Source organism: Fundulus heteroclitus, chromosome 6 (assembly GCF_011125445.2).
Source record: "Fundulus heteroclitus isolate FHET01 chromosome 6, MU-UCD_Fhet_4.1, whole genome shotgun sequence".
Taxonomy (NCBI): domain Eukaryota; kingdom Metazoa; phylum Chordata; class Actinopteri; order Cyprinodontiformes; family Fundulidae; genus Fundulus; species Fundulus heteroclitus.
In genome coordinates, this window is record NC_046366.1 from 8,303,190 (window position 1) to 8,331,188 (window position 27,999).

A 27,999-nucleotide genomic window follows, 5' to 3' on the forward strand; every position below is an offset into this window, starting at 1 on the left:
GCATTTTCTTTTTCAGTGGAGAGAATTTTTGTGTTAAGGAACATTGGTACTGCTAACATCCTTTAAAACTGTAACACATATTAATGTAGATGTTTTTACACTGTTGAGAATTTCTAAGTATTCCCTTTGTTTGAGAGTTTGCAATTTGCACCATTTCATTTGCAGAACATGCTTACAACTTTGAAGATGTACTTTATTTTTTTTATTGTGAAGCAAACAACAAATAGAACAAAACAATAGAAAACCTCAGCATGGATATTTATTTACCTCTCAAAGGTCAGTGCTTTGTAGAGCCACCTTTTGCAGCAATTACAGCTGAAAGTTGCTTTGGATCAGTCTCTGAGCTTTTTGCCATTTCCTTAAGTCAAAACTGTTCCAGCTTATGTTGGATAGTTTTCTCTTGTGAACCGCCATCTCCAAGTACAATCACAGATTGTCAATTGGATTAATGTCTGGACTTTGTCTAGGCAATTCAACCACACATTCAGAAGTTTCCCCCTTCAGACTGTTGCTTTAGCGGGAAGCGTCGGCTCATTGTCCTGCAACGTGAGCCTCCGCCCCAGTCTTAAATCACAAGCAGACTGGTGGGTTCTGCTCCAGAATATCCATGCATTTAGCACCATCTATGTTTCCTTTGACTAGGACCAATTTCCCAGTCCTGGCTGCTGAAAAACATTCCCACAGCATGTTTCACTCTGGGGATTGTGCTCTAAGGGTGGATGTAATCATGTTAAGTTACATTTAACTCATCTGATCTGTAGGTGTTGCCCACATGCCTTTTGGCAAACTCAAAGGTCTGCTTTCTTAAGTCTAAAACTGGCTTTTTTTTTCTGACCACTCTTCTATAAAGCCCAGCTCTATGGCATGTGTGGGTTATTGTGGTCCTATGGACAGACCCTCCATAGGACAGAGCTTTGGTCTCTGTGCTGCCTCTCTGATTAATGTCCTCCTGGCCCGGTCTGTGAGCTCTGGTACCATCTTGCTGTACCACGAGCTTTCCATTTAAACATGATGGATTTCATGGAGCTCCGAGGGGAACATCAAAGATTTAGATATTTTTATAACCCCACCCTGACTTGTTCTTCTTAACAACTTTATCCCTGACTTGTCTGAAGAGCTCCTTGGTCTCCATGGTGTGACGCCTCCTGCTTAGAGGTGCTGCAGCTTCTGGGGTCTTTCAGAAAATGTCTGTTTATGCTGACAGATCATGTGAGATTTAGATTGCACATAGGTGGACTTCAATTCACTAATTATAGGACTTTTGAAGGAAACTGGCAGCACCTGAACCTTTTAGGGGCTTCACAGCCAAAGGGTTGGATGCATATGCACACATTCATATTTTCAGTTGTTCTTTGTTATTTTTAAATACTTTTCTTATAATTTTTTTTCACATTTTACTTACATAGACAATTTTGTGCAGATCCATTACACAAAATAAGATTAAAAACTTTTAAATTACAAGTTGGAATGTAACAAAATAGGTAAAAAGCCAAGGGGGTGAATACTTTTGCAAGGCGCTGTATATGCCAACCCTGAACAAAAGTACTAGAATGAATGAACAAATGAGTTTGTGTATTTCGGGGCCCAACAGAACGCAGAATCCCCACATCGTCGGCCGAGGTGCCAATACATGTGGCCTGCGTTGTAATACTAGCACTCTAGGCAAGATGCTGTGAGGTAGAAAGTTCTTGCTTGTCTCAAAGACATTCGTGTCCAGAAGGAGGAGAAGGAATAAAGTCAGGGGGTAATTCAGTAGGGACACTTTCATTGGAATGGGCTGATGGACCTGGGTATGGGCTTTCCAGAGAGGTGTGACTGTTTGATTTGTCTACGGAGAAACAAAGAGAAATGCAAATGTTAGAATTCAAACATTTAGCCAGCAGATGGTAGTAGCGCCATCCTCACTGACAATTCTAAAGATGCTGTGCATTTGGTTGATCAAGGTCAATCTTAGATAAACCATTTAATGTTGCATGTTGATGAATTCCTGGGCTCCCACCTTTGTTTGCTGCAGAGTAGGGAGTTTGCACAGTGGATGCTCTCTTCAGGGCAGCTTGATAGTTCTTGTACAGGTCAGCGCCGTACTGAACACACAGAGGACACACATACGTGTAAACTAAACACAACGGGCACCACAGTGAGCAGGGCTGAATCTGACCTTTGCTATCCTGATGGAGTTGACCCAAAGCAGCAGCGTGTGTTTGTCTTCACAGCACAGGAACTTGATGTAGGGAGACTCCTTCTGGATGCAGGGATGCTGAAGAAGAAATAAAAAAAAAAAATCAAAGACTGATGAAAAAATGTTTAGTTTTTTATTCAGCAGTGTAAAAAACAAAACAAAAAAAACCACTTTAACACATAACTGTTCTTAAAATCAATTTTGGTGCAAATGCTAGTACCACTAACACTCTTTTAGAAATAAAGCAATTGAAGTACTGCGTTTGTTTTTAATTTATATTTTTTCAAAGTATATTAGGCTGGATAAGAAAATCCGTACACATCTTGTCAATATGCACAGTGAGCAGGACGGTAAGGGAGGTGAACAACTTTTCAAAGCTCCCTGTTAGAAAGCTGGGAGAATCTGGAGGTCACCAGAACAGCCATTCAGACCCCGTCTGTATCCCGACTCACAGGAAGACATGTCATGTACTACCATCACGGGTGTAATCATGTGTTCTACTGGACCTAAGCTGTTGATAAGACTAAAACTGAACTTCCCTTTGCAGATACTCAAGTTAGATTTGCAATAGAATAAAATAAAAAAGACTGAGTGGAAACGCACTTCATGCCCACTGTTAAGTACGATGAAGGATCTGCGATGCTGAGGGTCTGTTTTTCTCCCTAAGGTCCAGGGACCTTTGTTAGAGTTTCATCGATTCTTTGAAAAAACTGTGATTGACTCTACCATCCATCCACCCACCCACCCAGTGTGTTATCCATCCATCCATCCATCCATCCATCCATCCATCCATCCATCCATCCATCCATCCATCGAGAATGTTGCAACATAAACAAAGTGGTAAATCAACTACTTTTTTGGGTCAGCTCCTTCTTCATCACAACAGACCGGAGCAGCGCCCCCGTTACTGCAGATGAAGCCCCAGTCTGCCTGACCAGCTCTTCTTCCATCCCACCATCACCGGTGAACAAGACACCAAGATCCTGAAACTCCTCCACTTGAGGCAGAGACTGATGCCCAACCCAGACTGTGCCAGTAAACTGAGCATTTGTCATCAGTGAGCCTTTCTGTGGGACAATGATCCAAGGCACACACACCTCTTCCCCCACCCAAATTGTGGTACAAATTGCAACTGCAATTGGTACATTGTGGATTTGGACCAACGTATGACTGGGAGATTATGCCACTATAAACACTGTATTTATTTCAAGGCTTTTGACACCCATGTGCCTGCATTTGATGAAAGGCCTCAGTGACTCTGGTACGGGCCCATTTTCTGAACTGGGTCAAGCTGAGATAAGCATGCTGACATCGTTGAAATTTTTCATTTAGAGCAGCATACACAAGAACGCTTCGTATAACACTTTCCGTAAACAACAAGTAAAAAAAAAAAAGAGCCAGCAGAGGGTAGTGTCGGTGCACTAAAACAGCTGTAGAGATTAAAACAGTTTTTACAGCATCTGGAGAGTTTTATTGATACTTTATGTTTTGTACTGTAAAATTAACAATGCATCTCTATCACCTCTTCAACCTGCAGCTTGGACAGCCCGGGTTTCTGAGTCCAGACATAATTTAACCGGCGCTCTTGCTCTTCTCTCAGATCTCTTCAGATAGAACCACAGAACCACCTCTGTAGTTTGGGGCACTACTTACTGGCCTCTGTTCCTTGTTTTGTTCGCCGTGTTCCTCTTTCATTAAGCCTGTTTTCATAAGTGCATCTTCAACAGATCAGAGAAGAGCTAAAAAAAAAAAATGCAGCCATCCGTGAACTGCAGCCACTCTGACTAAAACACATCTATTGCGCTATAATACCCAGTACCACAATTGGTGATCACATGCCCATTGTTGAAGCTAATCATGAATTGGTCATGAGGAGAAATTGCTTAAAGGAGTACTGAGAAAGTGCTTTTTAAAGCCTGAACTGCACCTTACCTTTAAGAGGAAACAGAAGTCTGTGGGAGCTCTGTATTTCTGTCTGTAGCTGCTGCTGGTGTAGATGCTGACTTTATCAAAGCGAACAAAACACGCAAGATCAGTGGAGGACTGGAAGAGAAACAGAGAGGACTAGAAATGTTTATCATGTGCGTTGTTTAAAACTCATCAAGACCTGCAGCTGTACACAAAATTATTCCACCCCTGCTGGAGGTAAAAAAATAAAAAAAAGAGCTGAGCCTGCTGCAAACTAGGTTTACTGGCAACATATACAAACTAGTAGCTGTTTGCAATTAACAAATTGAACGAAAACCATTTAGATAGCTCAGCCCAACTTACATGTTGTCCCTTCAATTTAAACATCACACAAAATTGAATAGCTATTGCATTTCTAACCGAATCAAGCCCTTCATGACAACGCTGCAAAAATAGAACTAAAAGCAAGTAAAATTTTCTTGAAATGAATGTATTTGTCCTTGATTTGAGCAGTAAATAAGACTATTTGCCAATGAAATAAGATTTTAGCACCTAAAATAGGAACAATTCATCTCCATCTTATTTCAAGTGCAGTATATCAAATTATCTTATTTTAGGGGTAAAAATACTCATTCCGTTGGCAAATAATCTTATTTACCTGCTCAGATCAAGGGTAAATACATTCATTTCAAGAACATTTTACTTATCTTGTGTTCCGTTTTTGCAGTGAAGCATCTATAGTTCTTATTAGAGCGCTGTTTTGCTGTCAAGACGCTACCTTTTGGGAGCATTCTGGTGAATCTAATCCCTCTCCTCATGAGAAAGGACCTCATTAATATTCTTTGATTTGTTTGCTGCACCCGCCTTTTTCAAATATCACTTTATATCATATTAATATGATTTTAAATCAGGTGGATAGCCACTCTTGAAGCAAAGTCTTCTGTAACCAACCACTAGATTACTACTAATACAATATTTTCTCCCAGGACTTTCCGGAATTTCCCAAAACTTGATGAAATCCCTCCACACGCTGCAGGTCCTCCGTGCCAGAGGAGGATCCCTTAGCTGCAGCCATGCTTCACTGCATGTGCTGAAATGTGCCGTACATATAAAGGCCATGTCCCATTCGTCCTCCTGTGGAGATACCGCAATTCCACAGACCTAATGAGTTTCTGTTTTGAGTCGTCGCTCAATGGACCAGATCCCCAAACCTCTTTGACTCATCAGCATAGTTGTGAGAAAACTGGAGCCGGTCTTTGTGGTATTTTTGGGACCAGGGGTGGTGTATGTCTTGGAGTTCAAGCGTGAAACCCTTCAGTGCGTAGTTTTAGACCATATGATCCTTGGCAGCCGCAGATGGCCTCCTATTTCTGCCATGTTTAGGTCGTGTAGCCACTGTTCCTTGAACTTTTAATCTGCAAATTACACTTCCAGTTGTATCTCTAGGAACATTCAGGAACTTAGCTTTCTTTTTGTATTTTTTGTACAAGACAACAATCTCTGCTCTGGACATTTAAGGCAATTGTCTTGAATTCCATATTTCTAAAATGCACAGAAACATTATGGGATCAGAGATTTTCTATCTCAAGCACACCTGATGCAGATAATGAAGCCCCTGATTGGCTGAATTAAGGGGACACTGTGACCACACTCAATTTGCAAATGTTTGCTCTAATGAAGAATCCTGTTTGTGGATCGAATGAATTTCAGCATGCAGTATTAATTGAAGGCAGGGTTTAATGTGAAATCTAGATACAATTTTTTAAATTTTGTTTATATTTAACACTTCCAGAACAATTTAGATTTTTTCCCATGGACATAATTTGTATTAGTGGTTGACTCATTTTCAGCTGTACATCACATGTATCAATTCTTTGTCAAGCATTAGAAACAAATTTGAGATCTTGAAGAGAACTATCTTTCAACGTTCAAAGTAGCTTTTTCATAATCCTTCTCTGGTAAGTGGCAAAATTGTTGACCGATTGCCTAACTGTTTATTGAAATGTCATCTGTTTCGTCAGTTTTTAAAGATTAGAATCAAGTGTTAGTTAATATGCAGATTTCTGTGTTTTTTTCTTTATTTGCTCTCTAAGACCTTTGAACTTTTCTTCCTATTTTCTTTCTTAGAAGATGCAAATCATGTCGACATATTTACCGTCACTGACAAACTGTGGGTTGTTGGTGCAATCTAACTTCTGAAAGTGATCATTAGGGGAAACATTTTGGCTGGCTTCTTTTTTTTTTAACCTCTCTTTGAAATATGTTTCAGTAACGTTTCAACCACCATGCTATTTTCTGCTTACTTGCAATCTTTTGAAACACCCAGATACACTTTAAAACACTGGGTTCATAACAACCCAATATTTTATTTTATTTTTTTTGGTAATCAACTTTTGGTTTGAATTTTGATTGATCCAGGTTTGGGTTGATCTGACACAACAGGGTTGGGTCATGAGCTTGAAGCAGCATATTGGGTGAGGTTCTCTACTCTGAGATTGAGGTTAAATTGACTAGTGTCTAACATTATGGACACGTAGGATTAGGTTAAAAAGAATCAGTCATAACCTAAATAACTAAACTATTTACTAAATGATTTTATCCATTAATTTAATGTATCAGCTTGTTTCCTGTAGAGTCATACAGTTAAATTTTTGATAACATCCAGAATCGGCATGAAATACTGTCTAAAATATTACTTCTCTGTGTTGACGAGTTTCTGGGTTGTTATTTTTCATGTAAGAAAATTAAGCTAAAGCGGAAAAACCATGAACTGTTTTTGTGGAACCATCATCAGAAGTGACAACCATGTGTACTCGTTTTGTCTATGACTTTATCGGTTTCTCACATGAAGTAAACTGTTGCTGATTCTTCTATAACGTTTTTTCGCGTCTGTGCTTCTCCCGGTTCTCTCACGGTTCCACTACAGCTTTTCAGCGAGGCTGAGATCTGGACCTTTACTGGCCCATTGCATCAAATTATCTGATTTTAGCCGCTCTGTTGTTGTTTTGGCAGCTACGTTTGGGATCATCTCCTCGTACTTTGACCCAGTTTTTGCTAAACTATAAGACAGCTGTCAGACAGATGGCCTCACATCATGACTCTAGAAGATTTTTGCTGTACAGAGGCGTTTGTGGTCAACGAGATGATGTGAGACCAGGTTCTGTGACTGCAAAACACACCCAGACCATCAACTCTCCACCTCTGTGTTCATGAGTCCGACTGTAATGTTTTTGTTTATATGTTTAGGTTTCTGAAATAAATGTGGCCAAGCAGCTCTGCTTTTTTCTCAACTGTCCAAAGAACATTCTTCAACAACCTGTGATACATTCAACCCGGCCCACCTAGCTGCCCCCAGCTGGTTTATTCTGTTTGGAGAGAGGGAACTTTTCCTTGTTGAGACAATCTTTAGCTGTCTCAAATGTTTTCCCCTGTTAATAATCTTTTCTCGGTGTAGAAGGATGGGCTTCAAACAGTTTGGAAATGCTTCTCTAAGGTTATTGCTGATGTCCTCCCCTCTTGGCATTGCGTTTACACACATCTGTACTGTCCAACCCGCCGCCCCCCTGCTCTCATTGAGGTAGTCACATCTGCTGATGATTAGATCGTCCACTGCTTTCAATTTGCACCACCTGGCTCCTACTTTACTTCTTAAATTGTATAAAAGCAGTGGAGGAGTATACTCGGGTTGTTTTTAACTGATAGTGCGCCATTGTGGCTTCCTGTTTGTGTGATATTTCATGGCATTGTGAACTGGAATTGAACCTGGGAAAAAAAAATAAAAAATTTATATATATATATATATATATATATATATATATATATATATATATATATATATATATATATATATATTTCTCCTGATACATAAAACCCTAGAAATAAAAGGAGGGGGGATTTTCTCTCTGTTATGACTGATAACATGTCCTCGATGTGTCGTACCTTTGTTTTTCCTTTGGGGACATAATAGATCCCAGAGGCCCTAAGCATGAAGTAGCGAGGTTTCCAAACCTTCTTCCCGTCTTCTTTTAGGTATAACATGCCCTCAAGATTAGGGACGATAGTAGTAGAACCTCCAAAGTTCTCCTGTTGAAGTAAAAAAAGAAAAAAAAGATTGCAAACTGTACAAAATATCATTCTTGACCGAGATAAAAGGGAAGGCTGACTCGGTATTATTGTGACCGACCTTGATAAGGAGCTCTTTAGCTTGGCTGTTCATGTCACCCGTGCCAGATTTCTTCTTCTTCCACATGTAAAAGATCTGCCCGTTGGGAGAAAGGAAGAGTTGGCTGACTGGGTGAACCACGTGTCCCGGCCTCTCTCTGCACCAGGAGAACTCTGTCGCTCACCTGAGGCTCCGTGAACATCATGTACTTTTGAGGTGTTGACAAGAAGTAGAGTTTGTTATCACTGTGCCGACTCCAAGCACTCAGTGGTTCCACCAGACATTCATGATCCTCAAACGCTCTTTCTGAAACAATGTGAGGAAAACGCTGATTGACGAGCGCCTGCACGAGTTTAACTTGAATTTTCAGTGCAGTGGTCCTCAGTTACGGTCCTAGTGGTCCGGTGTCCTGCAACTTTTTGATGTGTCCCTCATCCAACACACCTGAATCAAAAGGCTGAATTAGCTCCTCTGCATGCAGTCAGGTTCTCCTGCTAATGACCTGATGATTTGATTAAGGTGTGTTGAAGCAGAGTAACGAATCACAGTTGCAGGACGCCACCCCTGGAGGACCAGATTTAAGGACCACTGTGTGCTAGGTGTCTCACCAATCTGCAGCTCAGGATTGATCTCACACAGGCTCCAGTCGATGCTGCTCTCGCAGTGCGTCTTCTCAAACAGCTTGTCCAAAACGTCTCCGACTGTCTGCCTCTCGTCCACCATTAGAGTCTTGGAGCTGCTGTCGCTCATCAGCACCTTTATAATCAGCTGTCAGGGGCAGGAAGCTTGGTTTAGTGGAGCTGCATCAGTGCCGGGTGGAAGCGAGACACTTTGACAGCCGAGGTTACCTTCTTCACTTTGGCTTCTTTCAGTTTCTCCAGAGCCACTTTAATTTTATCTGCCTTTGTTTGGGGTTCATTCTGGAAAGCATAAACAAACCTTGAACTTCAGAACGACAGTCTCTCCCAGCCCGAAATATTTTTTTTCACATTTTGGCACATTACATCTGCAAACTTTCATGTTTTTATTGGGAGTTTAGCTGCTAAATCAACAGGAAGTATGGCATTTTGTAATTTTGAAGTTGCAAGAAAATGATACATGATTTTTAACATATATTACGAATAAAAACCTTTAAAGTGTATACATTTTTATTCAGCCTCCTTTAGCCAATGAGTTGTCTCTAACAGCCCTGAGTGTATGTTGACTTGCTGGAAGGTGAACCTCCACCTCAGTCTCACGTCTTTTGCTGCGACTAACAGGGTTTCTTCCATGATTATCCTGTATTTAACTACATTCATTTTCCCATCAAGACTGACCAGCTGAAAAACACAACCCCACACCATGATTAGCCCTGTCTGTAAGTTGAATTCTCACGGTATTGGTGCGTTCACAAACACACGAGAATCCACCTTGGTTTGTGACCAAACCAAAAATGGTTTCGGGCCAATCACTGGACAGTATTATGGTTTAAGGCGGGACATACAGCTGTGATGAAAGCAAAATAGCCATTTTGGTTCCGCTGAGTCAACATAAACATGGCAGCCCAGGAGGACGCAAGTGTAGCTGCTGCTATCACATCTGTCAGAATACACAATTTATTATTTGAATGAAGGGCAGCAAGATGTGCCTTTAACCAGCTTAGCTTGTAGTAGTTTCTCATGACGTTCGCTGCTTACATTTTGATTTGATACCGTGATTGGCTTAAAATAACCTTTGGTAGGCGGGCACTAGGTGTCACTTCACCCAATCAACTCAGAGAGTTCTGAGGAATGTCCCTCCTTTCCACATACGGATTCAACGGGAGCATTCCCAGACTGATAATGTGCCGAACGTGGACTACACATTATCAATCTGACTGGCCAGGTTACATGTATCCCTACATGGCCTGTGGTAAACTTGGATGGGGACCTTTTTCTTCTTGACACTTTCCCACCAAGGAGAAATTTGTGGAGCGTATAGCTAAATGTTATCATAGCGACAGATGCCTTGCACCCAAGCTGGGGATCCCTGCAGCTCCTCCAGAGTTACCATGAGCCTGTTGACCGCTTCTGTGAATAATGCTTTCTTTGAGCAGCTTGTCCATCTATATGAATGACCATGTCTTGGTAGGATTGCAGTTAGCCATACTCTTTCTGGTTATGGATCGAGGATTGGAAAGAGCTCTGTGGGATGCTCAAAGCTTAGCATAACGCTGATAACCCTACTTTAAGTTTCATCACATCTTTATTAATTACCCGTATGCTGTGTTGCATCTTTCTGATCCCATTTCTTCACAAAGAGGTGGACAATAGGTGACAAGGAAGGGTTAGGGTCCAAATGAAAGAAACTTGCATAAGGAACAACCTGACATAAACACTAGATAACTGAGTGCGTCTGACTGAGAGCTAAGCAAATTTAGGTGAATATATGCTTGGGTAATGATTAGAGGACAAGAAGCAAGCATGGCTGTAGAGAGGCTGCAGCAGAAGCTGTGGGAAGACTGCACAGCTTTCACAGCCTTCACAGATTCTGGAAAGACTTGAAGTTCATACTTACAGGCAGGTTTCAGCAGCTCTTTGCTGCACGGCTGACAGACTGGGGTTCACACATTTAACAAATGCTCCTGCTCAGGACTCAGGCTTTTAATACTATTTTTCACAACTACATTATTTTTCAAAGCAGCTAAAGCCAAATGAATCCATCAAACTCTGCGGGGAAGTCTTGCGAGTGCGATAGTGTAAATGAATAACAAACATACGACAGGGAGGTGGCAACAGAAGCTAGTCTGTGACTTTGGACGGACTACATTTGCTTTCTGCCACCCTGTTTAAAATACTCAACATAAGTTATCCTACAGGTTAATTCATCACATCAAACATTGATTTAGACAGTGTTGACTTTTTTATTATTATTATTATTAATCACGAGGAATGTTGCATCATGTTAGCTTGTTAGAGGGTTTTCAAATGATTGTTGGCTTTATATAAAAAGTATGTTTTCCTAACAGATAACACTATAACATTATTTTTTTTTGTTTTGAATGTTGAATAAATCTCTGAAAGTTGCTAATACAAGAATATAATCACAAAAATATTTTTTTTCTAAATTTGAAATGTTTGATCTGAATAAGGTGTTTCAATGAGCTTCATTTGAAAAACTTTTTTTTTTATTATTTTGCTTTTGCTTTGTGTTTTCTTTTTGTAAATATCCCCAGGGGATGCCCGGGTTGTGAATTGCCCTCATACAAATAACTGAATGAAGCAATAATTGGCATATTTCATTTGATTTAGCATTCTAATCCAGTTCAGCAGCTGTGATGTTGCGGCTGTAGTATCAGTTTCTGGAAAGCATTCTCATTTGTGCACACGATATTTTGAGAATAGTGGTAAATATGATGTGATCTGTATATTTACACTGTTCTGAAGGTTGGAAACACGTATTTTAATCACAAGTGTCTTTGAACACTTGAGCTGTTCAGGATGTCCTCTGAGAACCAGATGGTTCCATGACGACAAAGTTCAGTTTGGTCCATGTAAAAAAAGTCAGATGTGCAGCAAGAATCCTAATTTCCAACAGAACCGCACAGAGAGCAGCGCTGTGACAGAGCTGTCTTACCAAAGAGAGGACGCAGGACGCTTACAGAATGATGCAGAGGCAGATGGGGAACACAGTTTACAACAATAATGTAAAAGCACGAAGAATACCGGGAAACAGGTCTGGACTTGTATATTGTTTGTGTATATGTTGGAGGCAGCCAGAAAAATGGCTCCGTTTAGAAACCACTGTACTGCTAATTGACAGATTTCCTGGTCAATGCTTTTAGTTGGTAAATTTTTTTTGTGCACGTCAGTCATGGCTAAAACACATTCACCATTAAACATCTAATAAACATCTAAAGCCAATTCTAGACTGTTTTTTTTTTTTTTTTTTTTACTTTTACACCAAATATCTAGCAAATTGAGCCCAGATGTCTACAGAGCAGTTACATGTTGTTTGGGACATTTTTAAACTAAAAATGCTCACTCTGAGCATCTGAAGGGAATCAAATGAAGTTATGTGACACCACTTAAAAAGGTTCCAGGGCTATAACTAATTTAGCAAATGCACTGTGACGAAGAAGAGTCTTACCATTTTCACCGCTCTTGACGACTGTGTGCTAACCACAGGAAAGGTCACTACAGGCTCACACTCCTGATAAATGGCAGGTGGTGAGGTTTGATTTCCTGCAGGGCTGCTGGTGTCATTGTGAGTGGAAAATTCTTGTTCGGTTGCCTTTGACTCCAGATCAGCCATCAGAGCGTCCAGCTCATGGTCCTCCAGCTCGTCGAGTGACTCTGTGGAGGGCGTAACATCATGTTAGGGATGCAGACTTGTAAAGGCCACAGCTAGAGGGGTACATTTGTTAAAGCAAAGCTTTGCTCAGACATTACCTCTGATGCCGTTTAAGGTTTACACATTATAAAAAAAGCTTTGTGTAAAGCTACAAAACTTGATATAGCTGCAAATGCAAATAACCTGCAGCAATGAGCTAACTGATGTTTTTAATGTCTTTGGCGTCCAACCAGGAAACAAGATGTTCTAACCTTCCTTAAGACACTTTCTATCATTTCCTAAACCATAAAATTATGTAAAGCACATACTTGCATTGAGACTCCACATACCCTGATAATCTTACATCTGCTACTGTTATTGCTTTCAGTTTAGCGGGTTAGCAGTGAGCTTTCAGTGTCAGGGTTTGGTGACATTTTGTTCCTAGAGCAGCATATTGTCTTAGTTAGAGTATTGAAAAAAAAAAAAGTCTTCAAGGAAGTTGTATTTGAAAAGGCTTTCAGGGTTTCTTTTCTGGTGATGATGCTGATGATGACAAGTTTGTAGTATAGTTAGCGTGTTGGCTCCGAACTCTCTGCTTGAACAGAGTGATGGTCTTTTGGCGCATCATCCACGCTGTCTGTTAGCTGACATCTGTGATGATGTATGGAGTTTGTGGTTAAATGGTGGAGCGTTTAGAGTTTTTTTCCCTGTTTTTTGTGTGTTTTTTATGCTCAATCAAGCCCTCGATCTTGAATGTCTGTTAAATAAACACGTGACCTGTTTCTTGTAATTAAAAAAATGCTTTAAATGTATGGATTTTAGAGTTTTTAGCTTAATAACGATTCAACAATTAAAACAATCTGATTGGTTTGAACTAATTAAGGTTGTATTTGAGGAGATCAAAGCATGATTAGAGATCAGCTTCTGAACAGTTCTGCCAGTACGCCCCTCCTCCTCCCCCAGCAACACTTGTCAGCACATTATGTAGGATTTTAAGATGTTTTAAGGCCAGAAGACCCTCTAGCAGGTTCTGCATCTACCCCCGAGTCTCATCCTACCTAGTGATACTCAGAAGAGAAACCTACAAAGCAAGGCATCCAGGAGGCATCCCAATCAGATACCAAAACCATTCAGACTGATTCCTTTGGAGCAGCTGCCCCTCACCCATTCCTACCTGGATAAAGAATCTGCTTCTGATTTCATCAGACTTAAACCATAAATGTTATATAGGCACACCTTAAATCTTCACATTGACACAAATCTCAAATCTTAAAGAACGAACACATTTTACAACGGAGTTTGGTTACTTCACAAGCCCCTTAAGCATTAATTGACTCAGGTTCAACTGTGAATTGTTTAGTTTTTAAATCACATCTTAGAGAAGTTTTAAACAGTTTTGTAGGAGTTACATGTTGGCTATTTACTGATTTGTTCTAGATGATACATGAGCGAATGAATGAGAACTTGCCGTTCGGGTTGTTGAAGCCAATGGAGAAGGAGCTCTCTTGTGGAGTCTCGTCCACTCCTGGGGAACCTGCTGCTTGTGCTAGACTCTGCAGAGAAGTCAAGCAACAGGAGATGACTTAGACACATATAGATACGGGACTGTGCTTGTCCAAACTAAATACAGAAAAAGCTGAACAACAACAGAGCACAAAAAGGTCAGTAAGTTACAAATGAGCTCCTTTCATTTCCCTAGATGCTATTATCATGGAATATTTTGGTCCTATTAAAGAAATTAGCAAAAATATGTCAAGTTAACCAGAGACACAATGAGCAAGCCTTGTGTTAAATTGAAAATGAGTACATGTCTGCCAGCATACTGTTCAACTCTGAACACTGCTTTCTGACAACATGTAACTTTGCTGAGGTTGCGGTTCAAATCATGCTTCTGGTGCTTTATATTGTGAAATAAAACACCGCCTGCAGCAAAACATCTCTCCAACCACAATGACGCGGCCATCTTCCTACTTCACAGTTGGGATGGTTTTGTCCTTTCTCTTCAAATGTATCAATCATGATGACACACTCCCATCTACAGTGTTACCTTCAAACGTCCTATGATTAGTAAAATGAAGTCCACCTGTGTGCAATCTAAATCTCAGGTGATCTATCAGTATAAGCAGACCTTTTCTGAGAGGCCCCAGTGGCTGCAGCACCACTAAGCAGGAGCCATCACATCATGAAGACCAAGGAGCTCTCCAAACAAGTCAGGGATAGATTTGTTAAGAAGTACAAGTCAGGGTGGGGTTAAACATTTTTTCAAATCTTTGACATTCTCTTCCGGCACCATCAAATGCATCATGTTCAAATGGAAAGCACCTGGTACCACAAGAAACCTGCCAAAAGGGGCTCCACCCACCATAGTATCAAAAAAGTTGCACAGAGACAACCCTCAAGAAGAGACTGGAGGATCCGTCCATAGGATCACAATAAGCTGTATGCTCTATAGAGCTTAGCTTTATGAAAGGGTGCCCATAGGAAAGCCATTACTTAGTGTAAAAAAATAATCAACCACATTTTGAGTCTGCCAAAAGGTATGTTATCGACTCCCCAAATGTATGGAGGATGTGCTTTGGTCAGATGAGACTAAATTTGAACTTTTTGGCCACCAAGGAATGTGCTGTCTGGCGCAAACCCAAAACATCCAGTCACCCCACCATGCCCACAGTGAAATATGGTGGTGGCAGCATCCCTCTGTGGTGATATTTCAACACCATGGACTTGGAAACTGCTCCAAGTCGAGGGTAAGATAGATGGTGCTAAATACAGAGAACCGGTGTCAGTCTGCCTGTGATTTGAGACCGGGACAGAGGTTCAGCTTTCAGCAGGACAATGACCTGAAGCAGACTGCTAAAGTAACACTGGAGTGGTCTAAGGGTAAATATTCAAATGTATGTGAATAGTCAAAGTCTAGACCTCAGTCCAATTGATAATCTGTGGTTAAACTTGAAAATTGCTAACCTTGCCAGCCAGATTGATAATGTGTAGCACTCTCCGTTCAGCACATTATTAATCTTAAGCTCTTGGTGCCAGAACATCTCATCTTGTCTTGCTGCCTGCATGCGGTTTTCCCAGTGTTTTGTCATCTTGCCTGCTGATCCTGCGGACCTGTTGTCACCCTGCCCTCGCTAGTTGCCTTAACTAGTGCTTGTGTGCACCACCTGGTTCAGGTCGTTCATGAGGATTCTGTGCTCTGCCCACGCTGGGAACATATCGGTTTGCACCTGGTCAAGTCTGTCCCTACCAGCAGCATCGTGGTCAAGTATGTTCCTGCCTGCAACACCTGGTCAAGTCAGCTGCTGTCTCCACCTTCTGGTCAGGTCTGGTTCTGTCTGCATCATCTGGTCAGCCTGTACTGTCAGTTCTTGTCCTAATCAGCCATTCCTGCCTGTTTGTCTTCCCTGTTACCTTCTTCCTTTTAAAATAAACATTTCAAACACAACCTCTCTGTCCGGCTTGAATATCAGGTTCCCAGCGTACATGAAATCATCACAGGTATGTCCTGTCTTAAATCATAATACTGCAACGTGATTGGCCCCAGCCATTTTTGGTCCAGGCCACACGATTGAGACAGGAGCAGGACAAGATGGATTCTAGAGTGTTTGTGTACACACTAATACTGCAAGAATTCAGCTTGCTGGCAAGGTTAGAAGATCACTGTTCACAAGAGAAAACCATCCAACACAGAGGAGCTGGACTAGTTTAGCCATGAGGAATAGGCAAAATTCCTAGTGGCCAGATGAGGCGAGCTCATAGAGACTGATCCAAAGCCACCTGCAGCAATAATTGTCACCAAAGGAGACTCTACGAAGTATTGACTTTAGAGGGCTGACCAGTTCTGCACACTGACGTTTTCTGTTATTTTATCCCATTTGTTGTTTGCTTGTTTGTACATGTTCAGAGTTGGAGGCATGTCCTGTAAACAAAATGGTGCAAACTTTCAAACAATCTCATTTTAATTCCAGGTTGTGAGGCAACAAAGCACAAGAAATGCCAATGGGCGTTATAAAAAGCCGTCGTGTGAGTAAATGTCCAAAGTGCTTTCCATTTTGTTTATTTGGGCATTAGTGGCTTGCATTTGTCAGTAAGCTGACAGGAAATGGGGTTGAGAGAGGGGAGTGAGAAGACATGCAGCATTGTTCCACAGGCTGAAACTCGAACCCGGGACAGTTATGTTGAGGACTGAGACTTCTGAACATGAGTTATGTGTTCTACCCTTATGCCACCTCCGTGCCCAGATCTCCTGTTTTTGACCTCATGTTTGCCCCTGGGTTTCCTCCTCTTTTCATGGATACCACACTTGCATTTTATCCCAGGGTTTTTACATCGGATGCGGTTACCGACCCTTGCTTTCAGTCCACTCCTTGTTTCATTACTCAGCTGAATGCCTCCGTGTTTCTGACTGCCGCCTGCCTCCTGCCTCCTGCCTCCTGCCTCCTGACCACATACTCTATCTATCTCAAATGGATTTGTCCATCTTGGAGATTCCCCCAGTGTCAGACCTGGAAATGAGACTGCTTAGGATTGTCCTTGCCTGGAGTGATGTCGCCCACCCCATAGGACCTTTCCTGGAGCTTTCACTACCTGGCCTTTACGAAGGGAGGGGAGTCACCCATGCCTGTATGGAGGTTAGTAATCTTTTTGTCATTCACAATTAATCTAACTACATTTAGCCAAGTCACTAATTTTCCTCCTTTTTTTCCTGTCACTCCTCAATGTATTCTCTACCAATCCAGCACTCCCATCAGCAGCAGTTCATTAATAGGCCCATAAATTGCTTCCTGTGTACGGCTGTCATTCCAGGTTCTGAACCAGCTGTTGTGATTTGTGCCAGTTTTGAGTGTGTGCTCGTGTATTTTGTAGCAGTCACACATTCGTAGCAATTTATATGGCATCTCAGATTCATCATACTCATGCCATAGTATATTACAACATGTCAAAAGAAACCCATAAAAACCTGGCTTTGTTGGTGATGCAGTTCATATTCTCTGGAATTAATGGGCAAAAAGCAATGATGGAGTGTTATTTACTCACCGCTGTTTCCTTCTACACAATTGAAAGACCAGGCAGATAAGTAGTATTGTGTGGGGTGTTTGTACTTTGAGTTAAATGCTTTCCATTAAAACTCTTCTGTTTGGACTTGTGGTTTTTGCTGTAATGACTTTGCGAACAGTCTGCTCTCCAAACTGTCAGAGTTAGTTAATCTGGCTCTTTTCTTCAATATATCAAATATAGACTGATCTCATTCTCTTGGCTGTTTTCATCTACAGTTTATGGGCAGACCTTGGGCATGGACAATGACGAAATATGCCCCAGACTGAGATTCTAGACATAGAAGTATGTTCTTGGCGTTACTGTATTTTTATGATGAGCAACTTGTGTCGTCTTTGGAGAATCTGCAGCCTTTTGTCCAATTCGGATGCAATGACTTCATGTTTTATCTTATTTACAATTCACAGGGTCCAAACATGAGAGTGCCTGCTGTAATCTGATAATATCCAGATAAACAAGGCAAACATCTAGAGATTTACTGATTCACCTGTTGGGACCAAACAGAGCTGAGAAGAGAAGGATATATATATATAACTCTATATAACTATTGTAGCAACATCTAAAGTGCAGCTTCTGTAGAAGGCTGGTCTGTTGAGTTGACACAATGTATGCACAGTTTTACTAAACCAGAAAATCATCTATCCGTGGTATCTGGTTCTTTGGGTCTGGTCCTTTAACTCCACTGATCCACAAACACAAGAACGCCCAGTTCATTTCACGAAGGACAAAGCTAATCAGTGGTGAGTCACAAACAAGCAGACCTGCTAATGCTCCTGGAACTCCCAAAGCAGTGCTGTAAGGACAAAGGTGAGTGAGAACAACATTCTCACTCCTCATTGAAGCTGTAATAACTTTTAGTTGTCTTGTCAACAGATTTGCTCTGCAGCTCCTCCACAGTTGCCATGGGCTTCCTGGCTATTTCTGATTAATGCTGTCCTTACTTGGCCTGTCTGTTTAGGTGGGCGACCATGTCCATGTCCATGGTTTGCAGTCATGCTGTACTCGCTCCGTGTTCAGATGGGTGTAATAGTGTTCTGTTTAGTCACCTAATCCTGCCTCAAACCTCTCAGCAACTTGATCACCTTCCTTCACCGAACAAACCCATGAGGCCTATAAGAAGGAACTTTATTCATGCTGAGATTTAATTATACACCAGTGGACCCTATTTACTAATCATGGGATTTCTGAAGACAGTTGGTTAGAACTTTATTTAGAGATATCAATGTAAATTGGGTTAAATATGTATATACACCACATTTTTCAGATAATCATTTGCAATATGTCTTTTTCCATCTGCTTCACAATTATGCCCTACTTTGGGGTCTATCATAGAAGCCTCAGTACAATACGTTGTAGTGGTTAAAGAACTGTAAAGTTTTTTAGAGCAAGGGATGTATCTTTCTAGTTGGACATTCTCGGTCAGATGTCTAAGATGCAACTTTATATGAAATACAAGCACAAGCTCTGTTAATTCAATTTTCTACAACTTCAACCTGTCAGCATGTGCATGCTTCTGTTGTTTTCAATGAAATAAAAAATGCTTTCATAGGGACGCAGTGCTGAAGGAGAGCACCCAACCCGACCCATCTTCAAAGATCTCAGTCCTCAAACTCTAACAAATGCATTCAGACAAGGAATAAAATAACTGTTCCCCTATCAGCATTTTAAAAACTGTTCCAAAAACAGATTATGCAACATGGTAAAAGGAAGCATTAAACATGTTGCTTAATAAAGACAGATATTTACTATGTGAGTGATTATAGTCACATTTACTATGTGTGTATATATTTACAGTTTGTAGATGAGGAAGTTTTATAAATGTTATGGTGTTCAAAGTTTACTTGCTATACTGTATTATTAGGGTCAGAGAAGTTTTTTTTCTTGGTCAAGAGCCAGGTTTGAAATAGCTGTAGATGGTTCAGCTTTATTTATAAAAAATAAATGACAGACATGTGTCTCTAATCAAATAGCAAAGACTTACTTTATGTTTTATGTTTACAAAATTTGCATCGCCGAATAGAAAATTTGAAACCAAATTAGTTAAACTTGACATGTTTTGAATTCTGGTACTTTGTTTAACATGTTACAACTGCTACAAACATGCTCATGGTTCCATGGGTTCTTGATCTGATCATGAATCATGTACACTATATCTCAGATGCTAGGGTACACTTGCACACGCCTTAGCTACTCTGAGATGCTGCTGTGTTAAGATTTTTTTTTATTTGCAAATGCCATATTATCAATAATTGTTCAATATTTACTCTGGTATTTATATATTTTTTACTTTTAAAATGGTTGAGATACTGTAATACAAACCCACACTATGATTAATCCTGCTCCGTGCTTAACAGAGGATGTTGTTATGAATGAAATCTGCCTTCACTTTTGCAAAAAAAGACCTACATAGAAAAAAGCTGACGATTGTCCCATATTGTAATGTTTATGCTGCTGTTGATGCTCAGTGAAATTTAGAAAGCCCCATTTTTCCAATGCTTCTGTTCCCATGCTGTTGTATACAACAGGCAAATAGTTGTGAAGACCTACTGTGCTGCTTTGACTCAATGATGCAAATAAATGAATACAACTTTAATGTACTGTGAAAACAAATACAATCTTTAGATTAGAGCCATTGTTTTGTGCATTTTTATTTAATTTTTTTTGGGATGCATAGATCTCAGCGTATCCTGTTACCGACAACACAGCCCACTAATAACCCATTGCTTAGGGAGCCATGGTCTGCAACGGTGTAACCCTTTGGAATAAGGGACTTGGTCAGAGACATGAGTGTCAGTCTTCGGGATTCAAACCAGGGAACTTGCAGCCATCCCAGGACACAGGTGCCCCTCTCTAACCACCAGGTCAGCACTCCCCCTAGCTATGCAATGTGTTCACTTTTGATCAAGATGCTAGCATGTTCACTGAGTTTCATTCAACTGACAAGCTTTCAATCGTTAGGGTGTTGCGTTTTTAGCATTCAGACACAATCAGTTGGGTCCTTTTTATCCTAAAAAGCAAAAGAAAAGAAAAACTTACCTGGGAGAGATGGTCCATCTCACCCAGCAGGTGACTGAACATAGCATCGATGTCGTCCATCTGCCAATAGTAGCACAGTTTTTACATATAACGCTTTGCAAAGGTATTCATATTAGCAACATTTATTCACATTTTGTGGTATTACAATCCAAAACTCCATTTTGTTTTATATGCATTTTATATGAAGTGCCAACACAAAGCGGTGCATTATCCTAAAATCTAAAAAAGTGTAATGTGCAGTTGGATCCAGGCCCCTTTTCACTGATTTCCCTAGATACAACTCAGTGCAACAAATTGGTTTCAAAGGCACCTTATTTGTCAATATGGTCCACTTGGTGTGTAATGCAATCTTAAGAGCCCCTTTCAGATCATTATTCCACAATAAATGCTGCTATGGTCTATCCGGCTACAGCCTAGGAGTTGCTTTAGAGTAGAAAGAGAAGATTGTGGAACCAAAAGGTCCCAGCCTACAACTTGGTAGCAAACACCTAAGCAGTATGCATATGTTTGGGGGATTTCCCCATGTTTGTCTGTGTTCTGCGTTGTGGAAGCTGCCTCATGCAAGCCGTGCCAATGCATTCAGTGCTTCTAACATAAGCTGAGTTGTTTGCACTGAATTGTTATGATTGCAGTGAAAGCCTGGAGAATGATCATGCTCTTTATTGGTTTTGCTCAAAATGTGCATGAACCGACGCACTCTCGGCTCCATACTTTAGACCTTGTTCTGACATATGGCATTGATTGTGAAGAATTAACAGTATTTCCTCACAACCCTGTCCTATCTGATCATTTTTTAATAACATTTGAGTTTAATCTAACTGAGTTCTCCACCCCCAAAAGAGGGTTCCATTATAGTAGATCTTTATCGGATAATGCTGTATCAAAACTTAAAGAGTCTGTCCCCTTTTTAATATCCTCCGTATTGCAGAAATGCCCTGCAGATAGCAGCAATGTTGTTTCTTCCAATTCACAAATAGATGTCTTTGTAAACGGTATGACTTCGTCATTGCGTTCTGCATTAGACAATGTAGCTCCCTTGAAAAAGAAGGTGATTATTCACAGGAAGCTGGCTCCTTGGTTTAATTCAGAGCTGCGTTCCTTGAAGCACAATGTTAGGAAATTGGAGAGAAAATGGCGCTCTACACACCAAGAGGAATCCTACCTAATCTGGAAGAACAGTCTATTGTTGTATAACAAGACCCTTCGCAGAGCTAGAGCAGCATATTTTTCATCATTAATTGAGGAGAATAAGAATAATCCTAGATTTCTCTTCAGTACAGTTGCCAAACTTACTCAGAGCCACAGCTCTGTTGATCCATCCATTCCCTTAGCTCTTAGCAGTAATGATTTTATGGGATTCTTCATAAATAAAATTGATTCCATTAAAAATAAAATAATTGGCATCCTCCCAAACATGATTACCTCATCCTCAGTAAGTGAGGCAGCATTGGAGGAATCCTTAGAATCTGCGCAGTGTCTGAACTGTTTAAAAGCAGTAGAGCTTTCTGAGCTATCTAAAATTTTAGCTTCATCTAAACCTTCTACCTGTATGTTAGACCCAATCCCAACCAAGTTGTTTAAGGAGGTATTCCCTCTGATCAGTGGTCCTATTTTACACATGATTAATGTATCCTTGGTAAATGGATATGTACCACAGGCTTTTAAAGTAGCTGTTATTAAACCTTTACTTAAGAAACCATCTCTTGATCAAGATGAGTTAGTAAATTACATACCTATATCTAATCTTCTTTTCTTATCTAAAATTCTTGAGAAAGTAGTTGCTAATCAACTATGTGAACATTTACAAAGTAATGACCTACTTGAGGAGTTTCAGTCAGGCTTCAGAGCTCATCATAGCACTGAAACAGCTCTGGTGAAGGTCACTAATGATATTCTCATGGCCTCAGATAATGGACTTGTGTCTATACTTGTCCTGTTAGATCTCAGTGCTGCATTTGATACAGTTGATCACAATATTCTCCTACAAAGACTTGAGCATACTGTAGGGATTAAGGGAAAAGCATTAGGCTGGTTTAAATCTTATCTGTCGGACAGATTCCAGTTTGTTCATGTTAATAATAAATCTTCCTCAAACTCTAGGGTCACTTGTGGAGTACCACAGGGTTCAGTCCTTGGACCAATTCTATTTACTATATATATGCTTCCGATTGGCAAAATTATCAGACAGCATGGGATTAATTTCCACTGTTATGCTGATGACACTCAGCTATATTTATCCATAAATCCTGATGAATCCAATCAGTTACTTCGACTGCAGTCATGTCTTGATGACATCAAAAGCTGGATGACTTTAAATTTCCTGCATTTAAATTCTGACAAGACAGAAGTTGTAATCTTTGGGCCAGAGTCTTCAAAAAATAAAGTTCTTAATCAATCCCTTAATCTGGATGGCATTAACTTGGCCTCTGGTAATAAAGTTAAAAATCTTGGTGTTGTTTTCGACCAAGACATGTCATTTAAATCCCATATTAAACAGGTTTCCAGAGTTTCCTTTTTTCACCTCCGGAATATCGCCAAAATTAGAAACATTCTGTCCAGGAGTGATGCTGAAAAACTAGTCCATGCATTTGTTACTTCAAGGCTGGACTATTGTAATTCTTTACTATCAGGAAGTCCACAAAATGCAGTTCGAAGTCTTCAGCTGATTCAAAATGCTGCGGCAAGAGTTCTGATGAAAATCAACAAGAGGGATCATATTTCTCCAATTTTAGCTTCCCTTCATTGGCTTCCTGTTAAATCAAGAATAGAATTTAAAATTCTCCTTCTAACGTATAAAGCCCTTAATAATCAAGCTCCACCATATATCAGAGCTCTGATTACCCCGTATGTTCCTAACAGAGCACTTCGCTCTCAGACTGCAGGTCTGCTGGTGGTTCCTAGAGTCTCTAAAAGTAGAATGGGAGGCAGATCCTTTAGCTATCAGGCTCCTCTCCTGTGGAACCAACTCCCAGTTTTGGTCCGTGAGGCAGACACCCTGTCTATTTTTAAGACTAATGTTAAAACTTTCCTTTTTGACAAAGCTTATAGTTAGAGTGGCTCATACCCTGAGCTATCTCTATAGTTGTGCTGTGATAGGCCTAGGCTGCTGGAGGACATCAGGGTCTAATTTTCTCACTCTACTGATTTCTACTGTTCTTCAGTCTACTGTTCTCCAGTTTTGCATTGTATTACATTGAAATGACTGTCGTCATTTCAGCTTTTAACTTTTTGCTCTCTCTCTTTTTCTTCATAGTAGGTACACCTGGTCTGGCGTTCTGTTAACTGTGACATCATCCAGAGAAGACAGATCACCTGCTACTACCATCTAATGTAGAACAGATTACTAGATCAATGTGTGCTTCTGTGCTTTTTTGTCTCTCTTGTTGTGTCTCTGTTCTGTCTTCTGTAACCCCAGTCGGTCGAGGCAGATGACCGTTCATACTGAGCCCGGTTCTGCCGGAGGTTTTTCCTTCCCGTTAATGGGTGGTTTTTCTTCCCACTGTCGCTTCATGCTTGCTCAGTATGAGGGATTGCAGCAAAGCCATGTACAATGCAGATGACTCTCCCTGTGGCTCTACGGTTCCCCAGGAGTGAATGCTGCTTGTCGGGACTTTGATGCAATCTACTGGGTTCCTTATATAGGACATTTTTGACCAATCTGTATAATCTGACCCAATCTGTATAATATGATTGAACTTGACTTTGTAAAGTGCCTTGAGATGACATGTTTCATGATTTGGCGCTATATAAATAAAATTGAATTGAATTGAATTATTGGGTTTTGCCTCCTTCAAAAACTTGGTTTTGGTATGCTCTGGTTTAACTTGAGATTTAAATTGCAGTTTAAATTGAGAATGTTAGGCCATACTTTTCAAGTATGGCCTAACAAGTGGGCCAACATTTCTGTTTCAAGGCGTACATAGCTGGCAGAGACATACCCCAATATAGACACGGCGGCTTAGCACAAATGTTCACCACACTTGACAAGATTTTAGTGGTAAAAATTTCTATACATCTTTTCTCTTCCTTTTCACAATTATGTACTATGTGTTGGTCTATCACATAAAATCCCTATAAAATACATTGATGCTTGTGGCTGAAACTTAAACAAAAATGTTAAAAGGCTTACAAGGATATGTTTACTGTTTTGATGCAAAAGTTAAGAATGACATGGAATTAGATCAACCAAAAAAAAAAAAAAAAAACAACAGCAGAAAACATCAGGAACTAAAACCTGTTTGCTATTTTCAGTTCAGTTTAAAATCAGTTTCAGATATCTTGATCTCGTCCTTCCGTACTTTTTCAAATGTGAAGATAATGTTTTTTTTAAGTAACTATTTGCGTTAGTCTGCACAGTTTTTATTACAAGCACCAAAAATGGTGTGCTCTACCCTCAGAAGTGCAAAAAAAAAAAAAAAAGGAGAAACTTTAACCAAAGTTTGCACTTCCCAAAAACAATGAACATGTTCAGCTTCTCAAGCAATGCTCTGCAGCTCCAGAGCGGATGCCGCGGAGTTACAAAGCAGCAGCGATGCGGCATAAAATAGTTTCCATGCTTCTCTGGCTGTAAACAAACATAAGTGGCCTTTAATCGCCCGCCAGCGTGCTTCACCCCAATAAACTGGGAACCAAAGTGGTGGGATCTCTTCCGTGCTGAAGATAATTTAAGACCTCCTCCATCTATACAGTGCCACACCTCGTTTCCCATCCGGACACCTAGTCCAAATGCATTCACTTCGACCCGAAGTCTATGAAATATTTTGCATTTATTGTTCCTGCTAAAAGGCTTGAGTGAAGTCGGCGGCATTGCACCAAACTCAGCATCTGGGTTCCTCCATATGGAGGCATCATCTTGCCAGCGTTCAGGGTCAAAAATATATCTTGCATGTGGATTGACTTCAAAAAGCAAACCGAAGAATGGGCTTTCTGTTGTTGCCAACTCAGTGGAAGCATTGTGAAGGGGGGCTTTGATGCACAAGAAGAGGGGAAACTGGAAATATGGACAGTCATGGTGCAAATGCCAACATTTTGACTTAACGCTTTGGTTTTGCACATGAAGAAGTTCAACACAAAGTCACAAAACCCTTTCCTGTCTCTCACGCATAATACTTAAAACCAGTCCTCTTACATTTTAACAGCGCTTGGAATGTGTAACATATTCTGTTTTTATGCAGTCACTTACTCGTAATCATCAGTCTTAATCACTTCTTTGTTGACAGGCTTTGAATAAAAGTGATTTAAATGCACTTAAAAGAACTACATGTAATTTTTTTTAGTCAATAAAACAAATTATACCAACAAAAGTGTCCAATTCAAGTGACCCATAACGAAATAAACGTCCGTGTTGTAGTTTTGGGAGTAAAATTGTTCATATATTGGTAGAAATTTGAAGCGGGTAATAAGAAAATGTCGACGTGTGGATTCAAATTGGCGAAAAGGCAAACTGGCTTGCAGTCCTCTCAGCTACGTCACAAATGCTTCAGTGTTTGGGAACTTCAGACGGTTGTCTGGCCGAGCTATTTTAGGATCCCGAGTGCATCTTCACAGCTGCATTTGGACATTCAACAAGAGTAGCTCGCTAATATTTCCAGTGAGCATTTTAGCTAGTAAGCCAGAAGATATGATTAAATATCTTTTTTTTTTTCATTTTATACACTTTATTTTTCTGCAATGTAAAAAACCCAACCATAATGGGCGTTGCCGTCTTAGATCTGAGTCAGACCTAATCTTTTGAGCAGCAGAATATTTTCCTGTCAGTTGATCAGAGCTTTTTTTTTTTAATACCAAAAACTGTTGCATATACTAAGTGGAATGAGTCGGCAGCGTTTCTTACTAAAAACATATATCTGCTGTTTATTATTTTAAGGCATTTTGCCTATCATGTCCTATTTTCTGCTGATTTTATTTGACCACTTAAGAACATTTATTCATGAACGCTTGCAAAACTTTTCTTTCCAGCTTTAACAGCGCAGCTAATATCCGCATTATTAAAACGTCAAACAACGCTAATAGAATGCAAACCTATTATTGTTCGCAGTATTTAAATGCAAGAGTTGCCTGAGTCTTTCTGCTGCAGCTGCTTACGATTAAGCTAAATAGACTACCCATTAGTTACTAATAAGGTGAAGGGGAAGAGGTACACTTCACTGGGTGGCAAGTCTTGCTTTCGCATGAAAGTGAAAAATACTCTCCCAACTAGCACCTACAGCAGATGCGGTATAAGTTTCTGTCTCCCACCGAGTTTTAGTTGAAGAGCCACGTTCAGTAACAAACACGCTGGTGTTTATGCAGCGCTTTGGAGCTCGATGCATGACAAACCCACAAGCGTGCCTCATCAGAGAGTTGCTGTTGTCTCCCACAGAGGCCTCGCAGTTCAACAAGAAACTGGCGAGAGACTGATGGGGACGCAAACAATCGGGGCCGAGCCGAACGCCTGGGTTAGAGAGCCATTTATCAAGACTGCGTGCATGAAAGCAACACAGTGACAGCAAACTGCTGACAGCAAACTGTCACGGTGGATCCCTTCTTGTGGCCCGAGAGCTTCTTGGTGTTTTTCTAATTAGTTGCACATCCATGTGTTGGCTCCTGTGAGAGAACATGTGTTCGACTTAAACAAGGCTGACGTGTCTGTTCGGGTATTTAACTCTTACAAGGCCTGACAGCGCCCGCGTGCGTTTGATTTGAGCTTTTGATGGCGAGTTTTAAAATCGCAGCGCTTTGATGGAGAGGCCCAATCTATACTCTGGCCCATACTGCGTTATCTTCAGCAGGAAGGAAGAAGTACTGTCACAGCAGCTATGAGCATAAAGAGATGCAAGACTGTGAAACACTTAAATTGATTGAAGGAATGGGGTTCAGCGCGAGTATTTCTTGGCCAGGCATACAGAAAAGAGATATTGCTGTTTAAAAAGGCAGTGCAGACACGCCACGTCACCCTCTGCACAAAGCGAATTCACAGAAAACAGTTCACATCAACAGAAAAAGACCCGCACATTCATGCACATCCGTGCTAGGTACAAATTGTTGCCTTCTTACCTCTTCTGCCTTTCACACATCTGATCGCCACCGAGTGAGTGTGACTGATGAACGGCCCACAGGTCACTTTTATAACGTAACCACACGTCCACATGACTTCAAGCAGATATTGGCTGAATTTCCTGAGAAATCAGGAAGTAGAGCTAACTTCTCTTGTAAAAACCCTGTGAGGTTTAGTTTTTTTTTTTTTTTTTAAAACAAAAAACTAATTGCATACATGTGCAGCTCTGCCGAAGATAGACCAAGGCAATTCTTCACGCCTGCTTCAGCCCACCACCCTGCAGAGAAGCCGCATTTAAAAACAGCGCGCCCTGTGTGTGCAGTTAACCTTTGA

The 27,999-nt window shown here is 40.6% G+C and overlaps 1 protein-coding gene across 4 annotated transcripts; it reads right to left on the reverse strand.

Annotated features, from left to right (window-relative positions):
* Window positions 1-205: 205 nt before the first annotated feature.
* Window positions 206-27,969, reverse strand: LOC105930225 (amyloid beta A4 precursor protein-binding family B member 1-interacting protein). 4 transcript variants are annotated; one of them, XM_021319419.2, is made up of 13 exons: window positions 27,658-27,969; window positions 20,631-20,690; window positions 14,008-14,092; window positions 12,357-12,562; window positions 9,098-9,169; window positions 8,858-9,017; window positions 8,434-8,555; window positions 8,271-8,345; window positions 8,027-8,170; window positions 4,112-4,222; window positions 2,159-2,257; window positions 2,000-2,084; window positions 206-1,828 (listed from the first exon to the last, which is right to left on the reverse strand). In XM_021319419.2, exons 1-13 carry the CDS (start codon window positions 27,757-27,759, stop codon window positions 1,698-1,700), a joined length of 1,452 nt encoding a protein of 483 aa, XP_021175094.2. In that variant the 5' UTR covers window positions 27,760-27,969; the 3' UTR covers window positions 206-1,697. The 4 variants fall into 4 exon arrangements, with proteins under 4 accessions (XP_021175094.2, XP_012723778.2, XP_035993870.1 ...); XM_012868324.3 differs by having other exon boundaries at window positions 209-1,828; window positions 27,666-27,744; XM_036137977.1 differs by lacking the exons at window positions 20,631-20,690; window positions 27,658-27,969 and adding an exon at window positions 14,511-14,597 and having other exon boundaries at window positions 209-1,828.
* Window positions 27,970-27,999: the final 30 nt, after the last annotated feature.